The following is a 19465-nucleotide window of genomic DNA, read 5'->3' as shown; positions in this document are numbered from 1 at the left end:
CTTTGATGAAAAAGTCTAACATACTAAATAGGCTTGAAGGCTTCAGACAGCCTCAAGCTCTCAAGGAGAGGGAAATGTATTGCTATGTTTTTGGATGAATCATTCTCTCATGCTAATTACTTTATTGACCTTGTAGAAAGTTCTTCCTTCTGCCAGATGCATAAAAACAATAAACATAAATACACAGAGTGATAAGACACAAGCAGCTCTTTGTTGCTCTCTTTTGTCTTATCTTTCCTCTCTCCTTGTTTTCGCATCCCCCAACCACCCCTTTTGTCTTTGAACAACAGTAAACAATAAACAGAGGTATGACAAATTCGGAAAATTAGGAAATAGGAAAAAACTTAGGGGTGTATATACGATATAACAGAAACAATAAGAGGCTGAAAATCTTACAAATTAATAGCCTTAAGTAGACAATGATGTCCTTGATTTGCCAAAGCATACTGTAACTCTGTCGTGGTCCGCTCAGTGTTGGCTTATTTATTGCTTAGTTGATTTATTCACTCAATAAAACTGAGGGCATAGGATACAGGTGGGCCGATTTATTCCTAATGTAGTCTGGAGCCTTGGTTCGTACCGTCCCGACTAATGTGAGGGGTTTACTGATCCAGTGTTAAACCTCCCGATCTGTTAGCAGGCTCATCAGGACCGCGCTGATCATTTTAGACAAGAGGAAGGCTGTTTCTCAAGAGCTGAATTTAAGAAGAATGAGAAAATGGTTAAATCTCATCTTGATGTTATATTGAGCTCAGTTATGTCTAGAAAAAAATAGGCTAGGCAAAGAAGAGAACTTATTTTGAATTCTCCCTTCCTCTGGCCGATTATGATTACGCCAGTACTTTCACAGTACCCATTAAGATAGGTGAGTCTACAAGGAGACGGCAATGCTGACAGTAACAGTAAAAATCCTTGCCCTTGAGGCTAACACTAGCTAGCATGCTAGTGTTGACAGATATTAAAACTGACAGTTAAAATCTCACCTCCAGTTCTCACTGAAGAATATACAACCTGTCTTGACCGGGCGCCCCCACTGTTCCGGAGTCTTTTATCCTGCAAAGCATCTATAACATGACAGCAAGTTGTCGCACCGTGTCAGTCTCCATTTTGTTTACATCTGATTCCCCATAAGAACACATGAGTGGCTCCTTCTGACATAAAAATCTTAAGTGGATCCTGTAGTGTATGATGAATTATTCAATTCAAATCTTGTAGTGTGTGTATGTTTGAGATTAGAGAGAAGATCATCTGTGAAGTTTCTCACATTGAGATTAAAATCTGTCTTTAGTGAGACCTAGCCAAAACAACAAATCGAAACAGTTATGTCAAAATGCAATACATAATAGAGTGCATTAACAAGGCAGCATATTAAATCTATAAATTAAACTTCTGTCGTCTGAGCTTGGCTTAAGTGAGAGGCATTACTTGAAGCCAAGTTGATAAAGAGTCTAAATGTGTCTGTGTGTAATTCACACCTCTCCACTTTCTTTTTAAGTCGACCAATTCCACTCTCTTTTTGCACTCTCTTACACAGGTGAGCTATCACCTGCGTTTTAGCTTCACCCCACGCAACGCCCCACCCAAGGAGAGGTCAGAGCTGAATCCAAACAGCGACCTGGACTGGCACACGCTCAGCCTCTATCCCCTGTTTCAGCTGCCAGGGCCGAGGGAGCAGTATGACAAGGAGGGTGGCACGCCTGGTAAGAACCCTTATCTGTTTCTGTTTGACACTCCTTGGCTTTGTTTCTCTTTATCTGTCTTCTTTTCACCTATCTTTGTCGCCTGTAAGCCAAAAAATCCTTTCTGCTTTAATGCTACTTACCCTGTGAGAGCACCTCTTATCCCAAAAATGTTAAATGTTCAATATTCTTAAAAACTCCGTAATTCTTAGAGGAGTTATTCATGAGTATAAGTCATTTAAAAAAGTTTATTTCTCTGCTTAGAAAGAGATTATGATTGATGAAAAGCACTTAATTCCCACAATCTCTTGAGCGAGAGCCCTCTCCTCACACTATGTTTCCATGGCAACTACGCCCCTGCACATTTATCAGGATGCATTGTGCTCTCAAATCATTTGTGAGTTGTCAGGCACCAAATGCTCATAACTTTATCATCACTTTTGTCCCGCAGGTTGTTTGACGTGTCAAATTTAGAGAGGACATATTAGGCTCATTTTCAGGTTCATACTTGTATTTTGGATTTCCACTAGAACATATTTGCCTGTTAGCCCTCCTTCTGAAAAACCTAGTCCGCTCTGATCGGTCAGTGTTTCCGGGTCTTTAGTATCTCGGTGTCTCTGCATTGTCATTGCAGCTGGGGAATGACTGTAACAGAGTATAGTGGCACTTTTTACCATGAAAAATCACCAGCATAAACTTCTCAACCAAACTCTTCACAACTGTCACGTTCCAGCACAATTATGATCGAGAAACTGGGAGAAATTTATCAGCCACCAAGGTTACATGATCCCTGATGTTAGCAGGTAGCTAGATGTAGCAGTGTAGGCTACATAATGTAAACACTTGCAGTAGTGTGCTAGATGACGATACAAAGAAATCCCTCAAGAGTTGATGTCAGCTTGTCTCAAAAGAAGAAACAGAGTATTCAAAACGCACTGAAGTTTTTGCGCAGAAGGACTACTTTTACATACAGTACAGGCCAAAAGTTTGGACACACCTTCTCATTCAATGCGTTTTCTTTATTTTCATGACTATTTACATTGTATATTCTCACTGAAGGCATCAAAACTATGAATGAACACTTGTGGAGTTATGTACTTAACAAAAAAAGGTGAAATAACTGAAAACATGTTTTATATTCTAGTTTCTTCAAAATAGCCACCCTTTGCTCTGATTACTGCTTTGCACACTCTTGGCATTCTCTCCATGAGCTTCAAGAGGTAGTCACCTGAAATGGTTTCCACTTCACAGGTGTGCCTTATCAGGGTTAATTAGTGGAATTTCTTGCTTTATCAATGGGGTTGGGACCATCAGTTGTGTTGTGCAGAAGTCAGGTTAATACACAGCCGACAGCCCTATTGGACAACTGTTAAAATTCATATTATGGCAAGAACCAATCAGCTAACTAAAGAAAAACGAGTGGCCATCATTACTTTAAGAAATGAAGGTCAGTCAGTCCGGAAAATTGCAAAAATTTTAAATGTGTCCCCAAGTGGAGTCGCAAAAACCATCAAGCGCTACAACGAAACTGGCACACATGAGGACCGACCCAGGAAAGGAAGACCAAGAGTCACCTCTGCTTCTGAGGATAAGTTCATCCGAGTCACCAGCCTCAGAAATGGCAAGTTAACAGCAGCTCAGATCAGAGACCAGATGAATGCCACACAGAGTTCTAGCAGCAGACCCATCTCTAGAACAACTGTTAAGAGGAGACTGCGCCAATCAGGCCTTCATGGTCAAATAGCTGCTAGGAAACCACTGCTAAGGAGAGGCAACAAGCAGAAGAGATTTGTTTGGGCCAAGAAACACAAGGAATGGACATTAGACCAGTGGAAATCTGTGCTTTGGTCTGATGAGTCCAAATTTGAGATCTTTGGTTCCAAGCGCCGTGTCTTTGTGAGACGCAGAAAAGGTGAACGGATGGATTCCACATGCCTGGTTCCCACTGTGAAGCATGGAGGAGGAGGTGTGATGGTGTGGGGGTGTTTTGCTGGTGACACTGTTGGGGATTTATTCAAAATTGAAGGCACACTGAACCAGCATGGCTACCACAGCATCCTGCAGTGACATGCCATCCCATCCGGTTTGCGTTTAGTTGGACGATCATTTATTTTTCAACAGGACAATGACCCCAAACACACCTCCAGGCTGTGTAAGGGCTATTTGACCAAGAAGGAGAGTGATGGAGTGCTGCGGCAGATGACCTGGCCTCCACAGTCACCGGACCTGAACCCAATCGAGATGGTTTGGGGTGAGCTGGACTGCAGAGTGAAGGCAAAGGGGCCAACAAGTGCTAAACACCTCTGGGAACTCCTTCAAGACTGTTGGAAAACCATTTCAGGTGACTACCTCTTGAAGCTCATGGAGAGAATGCCAAGAGTGTGCAAAGCAGTAATCAGAGCAAAGGGTGGCTATTTTGAAGAAACTAGAATATAAAACATGTTTTCAGTTATTTCACCTTTTTTTGTTAAGTACATAACTCCACATGTGTTCATTCATAGTTTTGATGCCTTCAGTGAGAATCTACAATGTAAATAGTCATGAAAATAAAGAAAACGCATTGAATGAGAAGGTGTGTCCAAACTTTTGGCCTGTACTGTACATTTATCTCATGTTTAATATGAACTAGAGGTCGACTGATAGTAGAATATATAAAAAGTTTGGGACAGGAAAAAGCCGATTGCTGTTTAATCGGTTAGCTGACATTATGCAAGAGGTGGCGTACACCCTCGACAGATTAGCAGGCTATCACAGGGCTGACACACAGAGATTGACAATCGTTCACGCTCACATTCACACCTACAGACAATTTAGAGTCACCAATTAACCTTCATGTCTTTGGACTGTGGGAGGAAGGCAGAGAACCCGAAGAGACAAGAAGACACGAGGAGAATGTGCAGACAAACAGCCGTCTGGTTGTTTCGAACAACAACCAGGAATCCTCTTGACTTTTGCTCTATTTAACACAACCCTCTCCTCCTTAGCCCCAATCAGTGATGTATGTCCTCAAGTGGCCGGTGGAGGCTGCACAGCCACTGGCCTTATTCAGAGGCAATTACTGTAGTTTATGAAATTAATCAATCAAACAGTTAAATCGGTTGACCTCTAATATGCACCTGACTTTGTAATTTGTGGTGATCATGATGAAGTGGGGATTACACAAGACACCGCTCTGCTGTGGCCCAGACCTTTTCTCATAATGAAGCTGAGAGGCGTGCTCCAAAAGATGAAGTCATCCTCACAGCATAATAGAACTGACAAGCTTTTAGAGTCCCATGAATATGGATTTCCAACCTCCACATGCATAATAACTCACAACTGCAGCTCCACTTTTGTTCCTCGAGGCCGCGTACCCATTTTTATGTTGACTTTTCGAGGGAGGTAAGAAGGACTGTGCCTCATGGAACAGGTCACTTCGTAGGTGGGGTTGTGTCATGAGTCACTTCTTACATAAACATTATTTTCTTCTGTGTTTACGTCTCTTTTCTCCTTAAAGGTTATTTCCGAGAGGGATTCCTGGCTGTACAGCATGCAGTGGACCGAGCCATCATGCGGTCATACAACAGAACGGCTGCTGCCTCTCTGCTGCGACAGACCAGAGTGGTCCTGTCGCGGTTTCCTTACCCTGCCTTTATATATGACGTCTTCATCCTGGCCATTCAGAACCAACTGCCCCTGCTACTGGTGCTCAGCTTTACCTACACCTCCCTCAACATAGTACGAGCCGTGGTGCAGGAGAAGGAGAGGAAGCTCAAGGTGTGTTTGTGTGTCTCTGTATGGGCTACTGATCCTGGCACTGAAATAATAAACAGATCCTTAATCTCGACTCGTTCTTCCTGCATTTCAGGAGTACATGAGGATGATGGGCCTCAGCAACTGGCTCCACTGGAGCGCCTGGTTCCTCATGTTCTTCCTCTTCCTCTCCATTTCAGTCTTCTTTGTGACTCTGCTCCTTTGTATCCAGGTGGGTTTGAGCTATGAAACGTTGCTGCATAAACCACATTCCAGCATGAAATACCTTCACCACATGTTTAAGTAGTTACTTAGATAAATAAAAGATAATCCGATATCGTCTGCAGTAGTATTTAATGAAAAATACCCGCAGTCTCTATTTCTTTATGTTCAAATATGCAGCGAAGCTGTAGCTCTTAAAGCAGTACTCCATGCAGTGTGGTGTAGTTAACTAATAAGCAACGAGATGCAGTGCTGTGATGGTTTTGGAACAACTCAAACCAAGAGGAAAAGAGAGTTAAAGAGAGATATTGATGTAAGGTTTGTAACTGAGCACTGAAGCTGTCTTTCTATCTGCTGTTTTAGGTGAGCCCTAACGGAGCAGTGCTGACCTACAGTGACCCCACGCTGGTTTTTGTCTTCCTGCTCGTCTTCACTGTGGCCACCATCAACTTCAGCTTCATGATCAGTGCCTTCTTCTCACGAGGTGCGTGTTAAGTGTCTGCCCAATCTTTGACTGTCAGTCTCTTGCTGTGTGTTTGGTGTGGACAGGTGCCCTTTGCTGAAACATACAGTTGTGTGCAACAGTGTGTGGTATCTCAGATGTAGGTCAAAGTGCCTGCTGTTTGCCTTGCTTCCTCCTACAAGCTGGTTTAAGGCATTGACACAGTAGTAAATGGCACAGCAGCCACAACAAAAACAGGTTTGAACTACAAAAAGATCTGCACGAGGAGTAATGCGTGTACAGTATGATCACATGATCAGTCATGAGAGGGTAAATATTTAAAGGAACAGTTCACCCCAGTTGAAAAAAACATATTTTTCCTTTTACCTGTAGTGCTGTTTATCAGTCTAGATTTTCTTAGTGAAGTGACATGTTGTGTTCACTTAAAAAAAGTAGTTATTTTCCTATATATGGTTGGTGTGAGCTCTTTCTGTCTTCAGCCACTTGAAATCAAAGCACCCTGTCCAGCCTGAACAACATAGACGATAAAGAGAACTATTTAAATCCTATCTCTCCTTCCTCATGTTCTTCTTCTCTTTCTCTCCTTTGTACTCTCACTCATTCAGACCAGCATCTGAATGAAAGCCTTCTTTTCCAACTTTTCGCAACAAAGCAGCTCAGGTTGCAAGTGCTCGTCACCGCCTCTTTTTTATGCAGCCTTTTGCAAAGCAGTTGCACATAAGCACTTGCCTATCCATGCCGTCGTTCATGGTTTTATTTGGTTCTTTAAACTACAATATGAGAAACATTCACTTGATAATACCTGTTTAGAATGTTTAAAATCCTTTTGTCCACAGGAGTCGAAGAGAAAAGATAGTTAAAAACCCGATGTGTTGATTTCTCTTCACATTAATCATACTGTATTTCTGTCCTATGAGTAATGACGTGCTCTGTCACCTGCTTTGACACTATGAGCCAAGGCACTTAGGGTGTTTTTTAAAATCTTGTCCTGCTCTTCTTTTCTTCTCTCATCTTTCACTGCCTTCCCTCAGCCTGGCCTGTCTCTGGCCCATGAATAATTGTCCAAACTGTGGTGTTTGACAGCCTGACTTGAGTCATTAAAACTGTGTCAGTGACTGCTGAACCTACAGATAATGTGAGCTAAAGAATCTCGTGTTTTCCCTCGGACACTGTGCATAAATATGGGCTTATTAAAATACAAAGAACATTACATGACAAACTATAATTAGGTTCAGTTGATTTCTAGGGCTGCCCATGAAAGTTGAAGATTTGAATCATCAGTGAGAGACCCCTTAGTCGAGTGAGATTCCTCAAGTCGAGCAGTTGTTTCATTTAATTTTTTTTGTCAGTCATTCTACTTCTAGGAATGTTTCTGTCCCCAGATGTAGCTGCAGAGTGGGTGTCCTAGCTTTCACGGTGCTCTCTGGTAGAGGTAGCTGCAGACTCAGATCCAGGGTGAGTCTGAGTGAGACAGAGGCAGCTGCCTGGAGTAGGAGGCTCTGAGAAGTGGTGAATTTATCGATCGCAGCAACCTTATGCAATATATTTGGCTTTTGTTTGATACCTAGAGTACAACCCCTTGTTAGCGTAGTTAGCACGCATTAGCTCAGAGGGCTAGCTTTGTTTAACATAGCCTATGACGTGAACATCACTAACACACTGAATGTCTCTGCCGCAACCAGTTCAAACTCTTAAACTCTTTACGTAAAAAAAGGAAGAAATAGTCGAGTATTCTTAATGAACAGCCAGATCTGATGTGTCTGAGGTAATCCTGAGTTGGGTACAAACCTAGAGATTTCCTTATAAATAATGATTTGTAGAGGGAAGAGGGGAAAGGCAGCTTTTATAGAATACAGGCCAAGCTAACAGAGAGGATCCTTCAGTGGCCATTTTTTAACAAAGCTAGTTTTTTCCTCCTTTAGCCGTCTTTGTGCGAACAGTTGTCTGGATACTTCCCCCCACCACTGATGTACTTTTTAGAAGTAGGTAATGGCACTTAATCAATGCATGTTCCACACAGTCTCAAAATGTCACATTGTCTGCCACAAGTGCTCTTTCGAGAAGTCTTGTCATGCTGCTCAGAAATGGAAAGCAAAAACAGCCCTGAGAGTCTTTCATTCGCCTCATCACCAGTGCTCAACTTCCTTCCCCCATGTCTCATTTGTTCTCCTTAATGCTTTGTCTGAACAGCACTCACAGACTTGTTCTTTCAGTCAGGGAAATGGGTTTTTGCAGCAAAAGTAGTTTTCTTCACATATTAATTTACCTGTTACCTCTTGCTTGGTTCTCCAAATGCATATGTGCGTGTGTTTGAGCTCGTCTAGAGGCGCAACGATGACCACGTGCTGTAATTGTGCCAAAGGAGAGTGACAGAAGCTGTGCTCTTTAAGTCACTATTTTATGGCAACACAGGTCTTAATGTTTTTCAGCATCCTCTCAACCTTTGTTTCTTTCTATTCTGGCTCCGATTTCAGCCAATGTGGCGGCGGCAGCGGGCGGCTTCATCTATTTCCTGAGCTACCTGCCTTATTTGTTTCTGTGGCCACGCTACGACTTGCTGAGCCACGCACAGAAGGTGTCGGCCTGCCTCATCTCCAATGTGGCCATGGCCATGGGATCTCAGCTCATAGGAATGTTTGAGGGCAAAGGTGAGACTTGAAGAAGTTAGAGTCAATCTCTCTGATCCTTTCTTTTAGAACTGTATTTTTAAATTTTTTGTTCCTCTCCTCTCTGTAGGAACGGGAATCCAGTGGTCAAACATGTTCGACTCTGTGACGATAGACGATGACTTCTCCCTGGCCCAGGTGTTGGGCTTGCTGCTGTTTGACTCTGTCCTCTATGGCTTGGTGGCCTGGTATATGGAGGCAGTTTTTCCTGGAGAGTACGGAGTGCCTCTACCGTCTTACTTCTTTCTACTGGTATGCATCAAAGCTAAGCGGCTCACACTAGCACGCACACACACATTCACCGAGGATGTGACCAAAACTAGGTACATAAATGGGATGTAATTATGAACGGATAACACATTTAAAAGTGATACAAAGGTGTCAGATAATTTTGTCCCTCCTCACAGTGCCTTTAGTCTCTACAACAGTAGGTGCGTTTTCATGGACCCTAATATTCCACTTATAATCAGAGGCCCAATCAGAATAAAAATGCCTTGTGTAACCACATCAATCAAAAGAGACTGGCATGATCTGATCATATCTGCCTAGTAATGAATGAATACAATTCTTTATGTCTGTCTTTGCCCCATGGAGGGGTAACATTAGGTTACAACATAGCCGTTTCTATGCACCTCCCTCTGCTGACTTTGACAGAGAATTCTAAAAAAATATTTAGCGCTTTGTTAGAGATACATTCTTATGTGAGTGCTTTGATTACTAATTGTATTCTTTGATTTTGAAACAGCAGTCTTAATGTAACATTGTTGTGTCAGGCTGCAATGTGGAGTCGCTGGACATAACAATCGTCTGTCGCTACAAGTAGCCTGCATATGAGACGTTTAGGAAACATCTGTGAATTGTAATGTCAACTAATAGTCTGGCCCTAAAATAATATCACAATGTTTCAGCGTGTTTTTGCAACAACGATGTTCTTGATGATATGACAAATTAGTAATAAATATATTTTATTGTTAATTTAAGAAAATAGAACTGCAACAAAACATGTGACCTAACAGTTTGCCTTAAAAAAACAGGAGAAGTCATACCGTCTGATGTCTGTGTTCTTTATTTACTCAATGTTGTGATTTCAGGAATATGGTTTATTTTATTGACATTTTAGATTTGATTTCAGTGAGATATTGAGTTTATATTGTGACTATGCTGTTTTAATTTGACTGTTGCTGCTCTAGAAACACCATTTAGTGATAAAATATTCAGTTTTTATTCCTGCTCTGAATTTATTCTGTCTTTTCAATAATTCTGTGTAAAATTTACAGCATTAGTTCTCTGAGAATCTCTTTCACATACGACTAAAAATCTGTATTGTAACCGAAATATCTCGATTGAATCAATATCGGCTCGACTCGAATCAGAAATGGAGTTGAATCGGAACCTTGTGAATCGAAATCTAATCCATTCAGGAAATTAGTGTCAATACCCAGCCCTATTTGTAGCTACAGAAAATAACTGGCTTACACTTTCGTTACTACTTACTTATTAGTCGTATTACCAGGCTGAACCCCTTCATCTCCTTCTATACTTTACTTGTTGAATGAATTGAATTTTCTCAATAAACTTCTTCTGTTATATTTCTGGCAGATTAGATGCATCACAGCCTGCAGAACTACTTTGCGCACCTTGTAAAAGTTAGATCCTGATTAAATTCTTCAGGACATGTAAATCCACATCTCATCAGATCTTTATTTAGCGCCCATGTAAAGAGTTAAACCAGAATCTCTAATCAGAATGATTTCAATTGAGCTGAAGAAATATTGTCTGTGTATGTAACTGCAGCTAGTGATTCAAAATTAAAGCAAAAACAAAAAAAAATAGGGAAGTTGTGTATCAACAAAATATTGCCTAGTCACTAGGTTGGTTATTGTAATATCTGTTCCCAGGAACAAACAGTGAAAAGTATTTTCATGTTTCTGCTCTAATTTGCAGTAACACATACTGTGAGGTTGGATATTTAAGATCATCTAGAAATATACTCACATTTTCTTAAATATTGTCTGAGATTGGTTCAGTAACTTGCTGAAAAGCTATTTGCCTTTCAAAAGAGTTCTTACACACACTTGCTTATTTGCCTTAATAAGGAATATGATACGTTATACTGGGAGTGTGGTAAAAATGAGTGCCATGTATTTGTTGAAAGGCATGAACAAGCCCGAACTGTCACTACCAGGAATTGAACCCTGGTCTGACATGGCTTTCACACTGTAGTTTACAGACACATCATGTGAACAAATGCACTCACAGAGCCATCAGGTAGTTGCGAGGTCGAGGTCTCCTGTAAGAGAAAAATTGCCTTAGATTGAAGAAATTGCTGCACTCAGTGAAAGTGGCTCTGATATAGTGACAAACCGATGGGATTGAAAATGTGAGGACACAGTTTATCGGCCAGAGGAAGTCCTTGGGTTCAGGCGGCTAGAATAACAGGAAGCGTCTGAGTCTGTCCAGCCAACACAAATAAGGTTCATGTTTATATCAACTATGGATGATCACGAAATGACGTGCCTTTACACACACACACACACACACACACAGCTCATGCTAACCCATTTTCCCAGTGGTCAGGAATTCAAGAGACTGCCAGCAGGGTGTGGGTTAGATGTTGACGCACTTTAGGTCCATTGTATGTGTGGGTGTGAGATGTGAAAATTGGAGGTTTGACTTTGGGTTTTAGGAAGTTCACCAGAGGGAGGTCTGGTCAGGAAACAATCCCCTCTGATGTAGAGTGTATGTGAGCAATGTTAATGTTGGGCCACTCTCTCTTTCTTGTGTTTTTATGAATGATCTTGCTCCTGTGCTTCCCTTGTTGCATCCTGTCATTACTTTGCTTCATTTAAAAACCATGGGAAATGCACAAATACTGTATATATGATGCAATTTTTGACTTTTATTTTATGAAACAACTCGTGGAAGTATGTTGGAAATTAATACTAGATTTGTGAAGTACTGTTTTACACAGCTTTTTGGCTGTGGCCTGTTTTGCCCAACTCCACTTTCTGCCTCTATCAGTCCCTCACTTTCTCTCAAACCCCATATCTGTCTCATCCTCATCAGCCTTCATACTGGTGCAGCAGCCCCCGCATGGCTTTGTTGAATGAGAAGGAGGAAGAGGAGGATGCCGAGAAGGCTCTCAAAGGGGAATTTATAGAGGAGGAACCAGCTGGATTAGTCTCCGGGATCAAGATTAAGCACCTTGCTAAGGTGAGCAGCAAAAGAGATGAAAAAACTTCACTGTGACATCATAATATTCTGCAAAAACTCTTTTCTGGCCATTTTTTTAGCAGCATAACTGAGGAACAGATTCATTAAATTCCATAAGGTTTACACTACATACTGTGTATTATATGGACTGGTCTGGACAGACATGGATATAAACTCTAACTGCAGCTTCACTGGTTAACGGAGGTGCTAACTCTAGCTTGCTGAGGTAATGCATGTAAATGTTTTGGGTTTATCCGCTCAACAGGAATTCAAAGTGGGCAACAAGACACGGCAGGCTGTGCGGGATCTTACGGTGAACATGTTTGAGGGACAGATCACGGTGCTGCTGGGACACAACGGTGCTGGGAAGACCACAACACTGTCCATGCTGACAGGTAACCAGCTGAAACACAACAACGTACTCACACACAGCTGAACATACTATATTGGCACCTTTATAAATCCTCAACTGATTGCTTTTTGTGTGTGTTTGTAGGGCTGTTTCCTCCCACTAGTGGCAGGGCATATATCAACGGTTACGACATCTGTCAGGACATGGCTCTGATCCGCCGCAGTCTGGGACTCTGTCCTCAGCATGATGTACTGTTTGATAACCTTACTGTCAGAGAGCACCTGCTCTTCTACGCACAGGTACTCGCACTACATTGCACTTATACACCAAAACACACACACACATACACTGAAGCTGAATCTTTGTTCTTGTCACATTAGTTTATTATTCTCCTGCCTGTTCATTGTTGATAGAGATGTTTTTAGCTTGTTAAGTCTCAAAACCTGCACACATAAAAATCAGGCATTAGTCATTAGTCAGGCTAGGCGCTAAGTTAGGTTAGCTCCTGTATGTTTTGCCAGTGTGGGTCACAGAGTTGGTTGAAACTAGCAAATGCTCAGGGTTTTAATTTGAGTGTTAGCCAGCTAGCTTTAGGAAACTTCAGTAACATGAAGCCTGTGGCAAACCTTTGCTAGGTGATGTTAGCTTTTCTAACATCACATATTTAGCCAGCTATGACATAGTATTATAGTGCATATAGTAAACCAATCTTTCAAATACTGAGGAATTTCCATTTGGCTGAATATACAACAGGGACTGCTCTACCTTGCCTCAAGAATATTTACTCCTGGCATTGCAAAAATAAGGTCGAGAAAACCTTTTAAGATTGCAGCCATCCGGAAAACAGCCTTTTCTCCCTGTTGAGGTTGGGAAGAAGCTACCAGTTACACCAGGCCAGCACTGAGAGGCTCACAAAGAGCTACTACCCTCAGGCCAAAAGGATCCTAAATGAAGACAAAGCATAAGATGTGAGCGACTGTTGAGCTGTTTGGAAGTTTGAAGGGACAGCCCAGTGCTCATGGGAACACATTTGTTTATGTGAAGCAGAAATGTTCCCTCTTGAGGACGCTTATCCGCTCGGGATTGCCGCTCTGTGTGCTTGTATCTTGTGCATGTACTGATGGACTTAGAGTCTCATCCTACTCTCTAATGTGCTATGTGTGAGCTCAGTCCTGCGTGTTCTTTAATGAAGCAATAGGAGAAGATATTCGGTCTCAGTTAATGTAGTTTATTAAGCAGTAAAGGAATAAAATTACAGAGCTCTGGGTCTCAACTTCACGTCCCTGACGAACAACAAAGGTGTGTCAGTTCACAAGGTCTGACCTCCTGTCCTTTCCCTGACCCAGTATATTTGAGCGTAACAGAGTGTCATTGTGCACGCAAGGCGTTGTCCTCTTCTCATTGGCAGTTCCACTTCCTCCTTCACCACACCACGCCCCTGCCTCGTGTTAATCTGACTCCTTCCCGCTGGCGGTGGGGGCGTGGTTCCTGTTTTGAAAGACAAGAGAACAACACAACTCCCTACACGTGCTGTACCTTACTATCTGTATATCACTTTCTATTCTTTTTACCATATATGAAACTAATTATCTAAGCATTGCGGTATGTGCTCCTCAGACTTCATGTCTCTTCCTCTCCTGTACTTCTCCACTTCTGCAAAGCAAACACATTCAGATCAGCTGAAATCATCTCAGTATTCTCATTGTTCACACATCTAAAACTTATATAGTGAAACACAACTTATAGTAAAACACATAACATCATTCTATTCCCAACAGTACCTGGTTTTAATGTGTGCATGTTTTGAGACTTTAATTTATTGACATGTTTTTGAAATGATAATTTTAAAGTGTTTTGGTGCTCACTTTGTTTCCATATCATAAATACACTCCATGGCCATTTTATTAGGTACACCTGTACTGTCTACTGTAATCCAGTACAACGGTTTTGCCATAAAATCTACTTTTACGAAGTTATAACAGCACGTCTTTGTTAAAAGTTTTACAAGAATTCAACTATGTGTTTATCATTGGTGTGTTTATCTGCTTGATATCCAGCTGAAGGGCTTCTCCAGAGAAAAGATTCCAGATGAAGTCGACCGGATCATCCGTATCCTGAACCTTGAGAACAAGCGACAGGCTCGCTCCAAGACCCTCTCTGGTGGCATGAAGAGAAAACTCTCTATCGGCATTGCCCTCATTGGAGACTCCAAGGTGATGAATTTCACGAGCATTATTCACTCTCATTCTTTTTGTCCCATCCTTCCTCGACATAAACCCAGTCTCATCCCTTTATCATCAACTTTATCTGTCTCCAGGTGGTGATGTTAGATGAGCCCACATCCGGTATGGACCCATCAGCTCGACGTGCCACCTGGGACCTTCTGCAAGGGGAGAAGCGCGGTCGCACCATCCTCCTCACCACGCACTTTATGGACGAGGCCGACCTGCTAGGCGACCGCATCACAATCATGGCAGGAGGAGAGCTGCAGTGCTGCGGGTCACCGCTCTTCCTTAAGAACAAATATGGTCAGTGAAGAGTGGAAATAGCTGCAGTGTGATGTCACTTTCAGCTGCCAAATGTTGTGCTATATACAGCAGACCTTGGCAGCTACGTTATTGTGATCTTTATGAATAGTGGGAATATACATGATTGCTACATTAATTATACATGCCTCCTCCTTTCCTCTGCTCACCAGGTGCTGGCTACCACATGGTGATAGTAAAGGACGCTCTTTGTAACGTGTCTGAGATCACCCGCCTTGTCCACATGTATGTTCCTAATGCCACACTCGAGAGCAGCGCAGGGGCTGAGCTCTCTTACATTCTGCCCAAAGAAAGCACCAGCAGGTGAGTCACTCAGGTCTTTGTTCACATGTAGAATACTCACAATATTTCAGTGTGAAGTGGCCTGAAGAGTAGAGAGACCACCGACCAGAAATCACGCCCGCTGAACATATCGACTAATGATAACTTCTGTGAAAGGGGGCAACCTACACCAACAATGGGTACATGATTAGAATGAATGCAGGTTCTTTTCTTTGGCTCTATGCATGGAACTCGCTTTTTATCATAAGAGCAATACAAAAAAAGGACTCTAAATTTGCTAATAATGTCGATCTTGGCCTTTCAGCTCTTCTTTCCCTTCAGGTTATTTCTTCCTGTACAACCATCTTTCCTGTTACCTTGTTTTATGTTCTTTTTATGTACTGAAAATCAATATTTTTGTCCCCACACATTGGAATTCCACCCCACAGAGACACTTACTGTTGTTTTATGATGAGATTTAAGGTAGACCGAAAGCCTCATTGACACAGAATGCGATTCAGCAGCTTTACTCTCATCGAGAGCTCATGTTGTAATATTGAGTTGTAGCATTTGTCCCTCTGTGAGGTAGTGTGCAGTGTGTTTCCCTGATGCACTTTGTGTTTGCTCTCAGGTTCGAGCTGCTGTTTGCTGAGCTGGAGATGAACAGAGAGGAGCTGGGAATCGCCAGCTACGGAGCTTCAGTAACAACCATGGAGGAGGTCTTCCTCAGGTAGGAGAAGCAAGACGGGTGAATGTGATTGTGTCTTCTTAATTTCATATCTGTGGGACGTGACTCAGGGTGTAGAAATCAAGCAGCAGTTGTGCAAATGTACTATTAGAAACCATTATAATGTACAAGAGGAGACATTTTAATGGAGAAAAATTGTTTTTTATTTTATACTTAGATTTAAAAAAATGCCCGTTCTAGCAGCTCTGCAGTCACACAGTCATCTATTTTTGAATCCATGCCGCTAACACACTGAGTCACATCCAAGTGTAAAAAGAAACAATTTTCACCCTTGTTTACATGTGAGCCAAGGCCATGGCTGATGTGCTTGCTGTTCTCCTTTGCTCACACATCTCAGTCCCAGCCGCTTGCTGCTCACTGAGCAGTTATTCCCGTTTCCCTGTGGACTCAGTGTGTGTATCTGTGGCAACAAGAAGGAGAGCGCTTTTCACTGCAGACCGCTTACTCTGCATGCTACTTCAACTAGCACGAGTGTATGTCATTGTAATTGGCGCTGCCAAGAATGTTTGTCTCACGGGCCTCATTATTTACGAGTCGTGCCGAGAATCCATCAGTGTGTTCTAACTATAAACGTCAAACGTGACACCAAGAAAAGCTGCTGTTTCAACATTTGGTCATTTAACTTCCTTCTGGCGTTTGGTATTTCGCAGCCAAGTAAGATGCCTTGTCAGTTAGATACACTGCCACCATTCATTCTTTTTTTGATGTCTTGATACCACTGTAATCATTAAAACTAAATTAAATACTGTATTATAGTCTCTTCTAATTTGAACCCTCTGATGATCAAACGTTTTTAAGGATTAGCTCAGACATCGGATACTGTCAGCTTTAAAACATAAGTTTTAACATCTATTTAAATCTTATTTTCTTGGTTAGTTTATAATTTTGTCATTCAATTCCATGGGTAAGATTTGTAAAAATGGTAGACCGGTGGACTTATAAGAAGATGTAACCAAGCTCACACTGACACTGCTGTAGATTTTGTTTTTTTACCATATACATGCATTTTGGAGACGTTAGCTTTCTACAAAAAAGAAAAAACCTATTGTCCTGTTAGTTGCTTCATATTTAAGGCACCTTTTTGTTCCTGTTTTCAGTAAGTTGACAGATAACCACGGATTGATTTGTGTGTTCAGGGTGGGAAAGTTGGTGGATTCTAGTTTAGACATCCAGGCAATCCAGCTGCCAGCCCTGCAGTACCAACACGAGAGACGCTCCCATGACTGGACCACAGATGATGCCAGCAGCATCAGTGGCATGACAGACATCACTGACTTCACAGACAGCGGCACGCTCATCTCAGAGGACTGCTCCAACATCAAGCTGAACACCGGGGTGAGATATGAGGAGGCCCACAAAATGCTGGTCATGTTTTCTGCATATGATTAATTTCGCTTACATTCCCCTTTTCTCTCCCATCAGGTGCGACTACACCTGCAACAGTTCTATGCCATGTTCCTGAAGAGGGCGCTGTACAGCTGGAGAAACTGGAAGGTGATGGTGGCTCAGTTCCTGGTCCCCTTGGTCTTCACTGTTGTGGCCTTAGTCGTGGCACGCACCTTTCCCAACCACCGGGAGGCTCCTCAGCTGAGGCTGGCACTCAGCCGCTACGGTCACACCAGGGTCCCCGTGGCTCTGCAGCCTGGGGTGGGTCCCCTGGCCTCTGCCCTGGCACGTACATACAGCTCACAGCTCTCTGCCCAGCTTGGCCAGCTCATCAACGTCACGGGTAAGCACAGTAAGAGACGGGGACTTTGCTTTGATGCCTAGCTGAGTACTTACTAACCACATGCTCCTTTTCTCCTGCTCCCCATCAGACTTCACTGATTACATCCTGACCCAGGCAGAGGAAGAGGGCGGCAGCTTTAATGAGCGCTGTGTGGTGGGCGCTGCTTTCCGTGGCAGCAGCAGCCAGTATGCTGAAGCAACAGCGTACTTCAACAACGAGGGCTACCATACACCCGCCACGGCCCTCATGATGGTGGACAATGCTCTGTTCAAACTTCTAGCTGGGCCGAATGCTTCCATCCAGACAGGCAACTACCCCATGCCGCGCAACCTGTCCGAGATCGCGCAGAGCCAGCTCACAGAGTGAGTAGAGAGACAGGAAAGAGACAAGACTTCTGACATGTTTTATTTTTTTGGGGGGCAAGCACAGTTACAAGCAACACATTTTTTACACACTTTCTATCATATAGAAAAGCAAAGTTTTCTAAGGTTATCCAAGAGTTCCTGCTACATGACAAGAAAGATTAGATTTCCTATGAGTGTCAGCCAGTTCTGCTGCACTTTACTGGTGTGATTTATCACCACTTATCTGGGTTCCCATGAAAGTGTCTCTGAGGTCAAAGTGTAAATTGAAAATTTCTGGAGGTAAGAAAAACTCATGAATTTTTGATATGGATTTAAACCCCAGGACTTTTGGTGCATTTTAGCCATTATGCTGAGAAGGAAACGACTTATTTGTTGAGGTCTGCATCAGTTCTGATTTGAAATCATAAATTACTCTGGAATCTTGTAAGCAAGCTGACTTATAATTAAACAGGTGGAGATGTTGCATTTCCATCAATTTAAACATGCCAAGCCGCGTCTAAGATGGACCATCTCTGGAGTCAGACCAAAGCATGCCGGACCGCCTCCTAGTGGGTAGCGGTGATGTGTCGCCGACTGCAGCCAACCTCTGATGAACCCCTTCTCCCCTTGAAACATGCCTGTATTGCAAGACTCATTTGATGTCTGTGCAGGAGACCAGAGAGAAACATGTTTAAAAATCTCTCTGTGTTCAGTTCTCAGTTTGTTTTGCTTCTAACTGAATCTCTGCAGTTTGAAGTTTAGTTTCTCTCCTGATGTTCATGACTGGTGATGTCTTCGGATGTTTATACTTTAGATACCTGCTTTATTTTACTGTTTCAAGTTTGCTTTCAGCTGTATAGCAGAAGCAGAAACAGCCACAGTGACGTGTTAGATGAAGAGCTGCAGCTAATAGGCTGTAACTGCACCTCTGTAAATAGGCCACCTTCAACAAGTAAACTTTTTTTTACGTGTCCTGCAGATTTTTTGCTGCAGTACCACAAGTGGCCACTGGGCAGAATTGGAAGTGAGGCTGAGCAGCAGTGTCGTATCCAGTTCTCTGATACATTCATGGTGGAGATTGAGAGAGCGGTCATGTATTTCATGTCTGCTTCACTCCACAACTTTTTTCTTTGCCTTTCCTTTGCATTCTTTCTCTTCAACTTCCTCCATTTTCAAACTCTTTTCTCCTCTTTCTTTTCTCTGCTGACCTTCTCATTCTTTTCCCCCCATCTGCAGGGGCAAGACGGGCTTTGCCATCGCCATCAACCTCATGTACGGTATGGCCTCCCTGTCCAGCACATTTGCCCTGCTGCTCGTAACAGAGTCCTCTATCAAGTCCAAGCATGTGCAGCAAGTCAGCGGCGTCTACCTGTCGAACTTCTGGTTTTCTGCGCTGCTGTGGGACCTGGTCAACTTCCTGCTGCCCTGTCTGCTCATGCTGGTCAGTATGACATCTGATTATTTCTTGCTATAAATGCACTGAGACACAAGTTGGTGTAAAACTGATGAA

General features: G+C 42.6%; 1 protein-coding gene across 1 annotated transcript in view; it reads left to right on the top strand.

Moving 5' to 3' along the window:
* abca3b (ATP-binding cassette, sub-family A (ABC1), member 3b) overlaps positions 1-19465 on the top strand; it is a 41149-nt gene that overhangs the window by 12926 nt on the left and 8758 nt on the right. The window contains exons 5-21 of the mRNA XM_033644997.2: positions 1535-1700; positions 5176-5435; positions 5527-5643; positions 5997-6117; positions 8571-8744; positions 8833-9014; positions 11829-11975; positions 12241-12370; positions 12472-12626; positions 14385-14540; positions 14645-14855; positions 15026-15176; positions 15766-15864; positions 17019-17217; positions 17305-17611; positions 17700-17973; positions 19192-19396. Coding sequence (XP_033500888.1) covers positions 1535-1700; positions 5176-5435; positions 5527-5643; positions 5997-6117; positions 8571-8744; positions 8833-9014; positions 11829-11975; positions 12241-12370; positions 12472-12626; positions 14385-14540; positions 14645-14855; positions 15026-15176; positions 15766-15864; positions 17019-17217; positions 17305-17611; positions 17700-17973; positions 19192-19396 — 3054 coding nt within the window. The remainder of the gene's footprint in view (positions 1-1534; positions 1701-5175; positions 5436-5526; positions 5644-5996; positions 6118-8570; positions 8745-8832; positions 9015-11828; positions 11976-12240; positions 12371-12471; positions 12627-14384; positions 14541-14644; positions 14856-15025; positions 15177-15765; positions 15865-17018; positions 17218-17304; positions 17612-17699; positions 17974-19191; positions 19397-19465) is intronic.

The sequence above is a fragment of the Epinephelus lanceolatus genome, chromosome 18 (assembly GCF_041903045.1).
Source record: "Epinephelus lanceolatus isolate andai-2023 chromosome 18, ASM4190304v1, whole genome shotgun sequence".
In the NCBI taxonomy this organism is placed as follows: Eukaryota; Metazoa; Chordata; class Actinopteri; order Perciformes; family Serranidae; genus Epinephelus; species Epinephelus lanceolatus.
The sequence above is the reverse complement of the archived record's forward strand: the minus strand, read 5'-3'. Positions and strand labels throughout refer to the sequence as shown.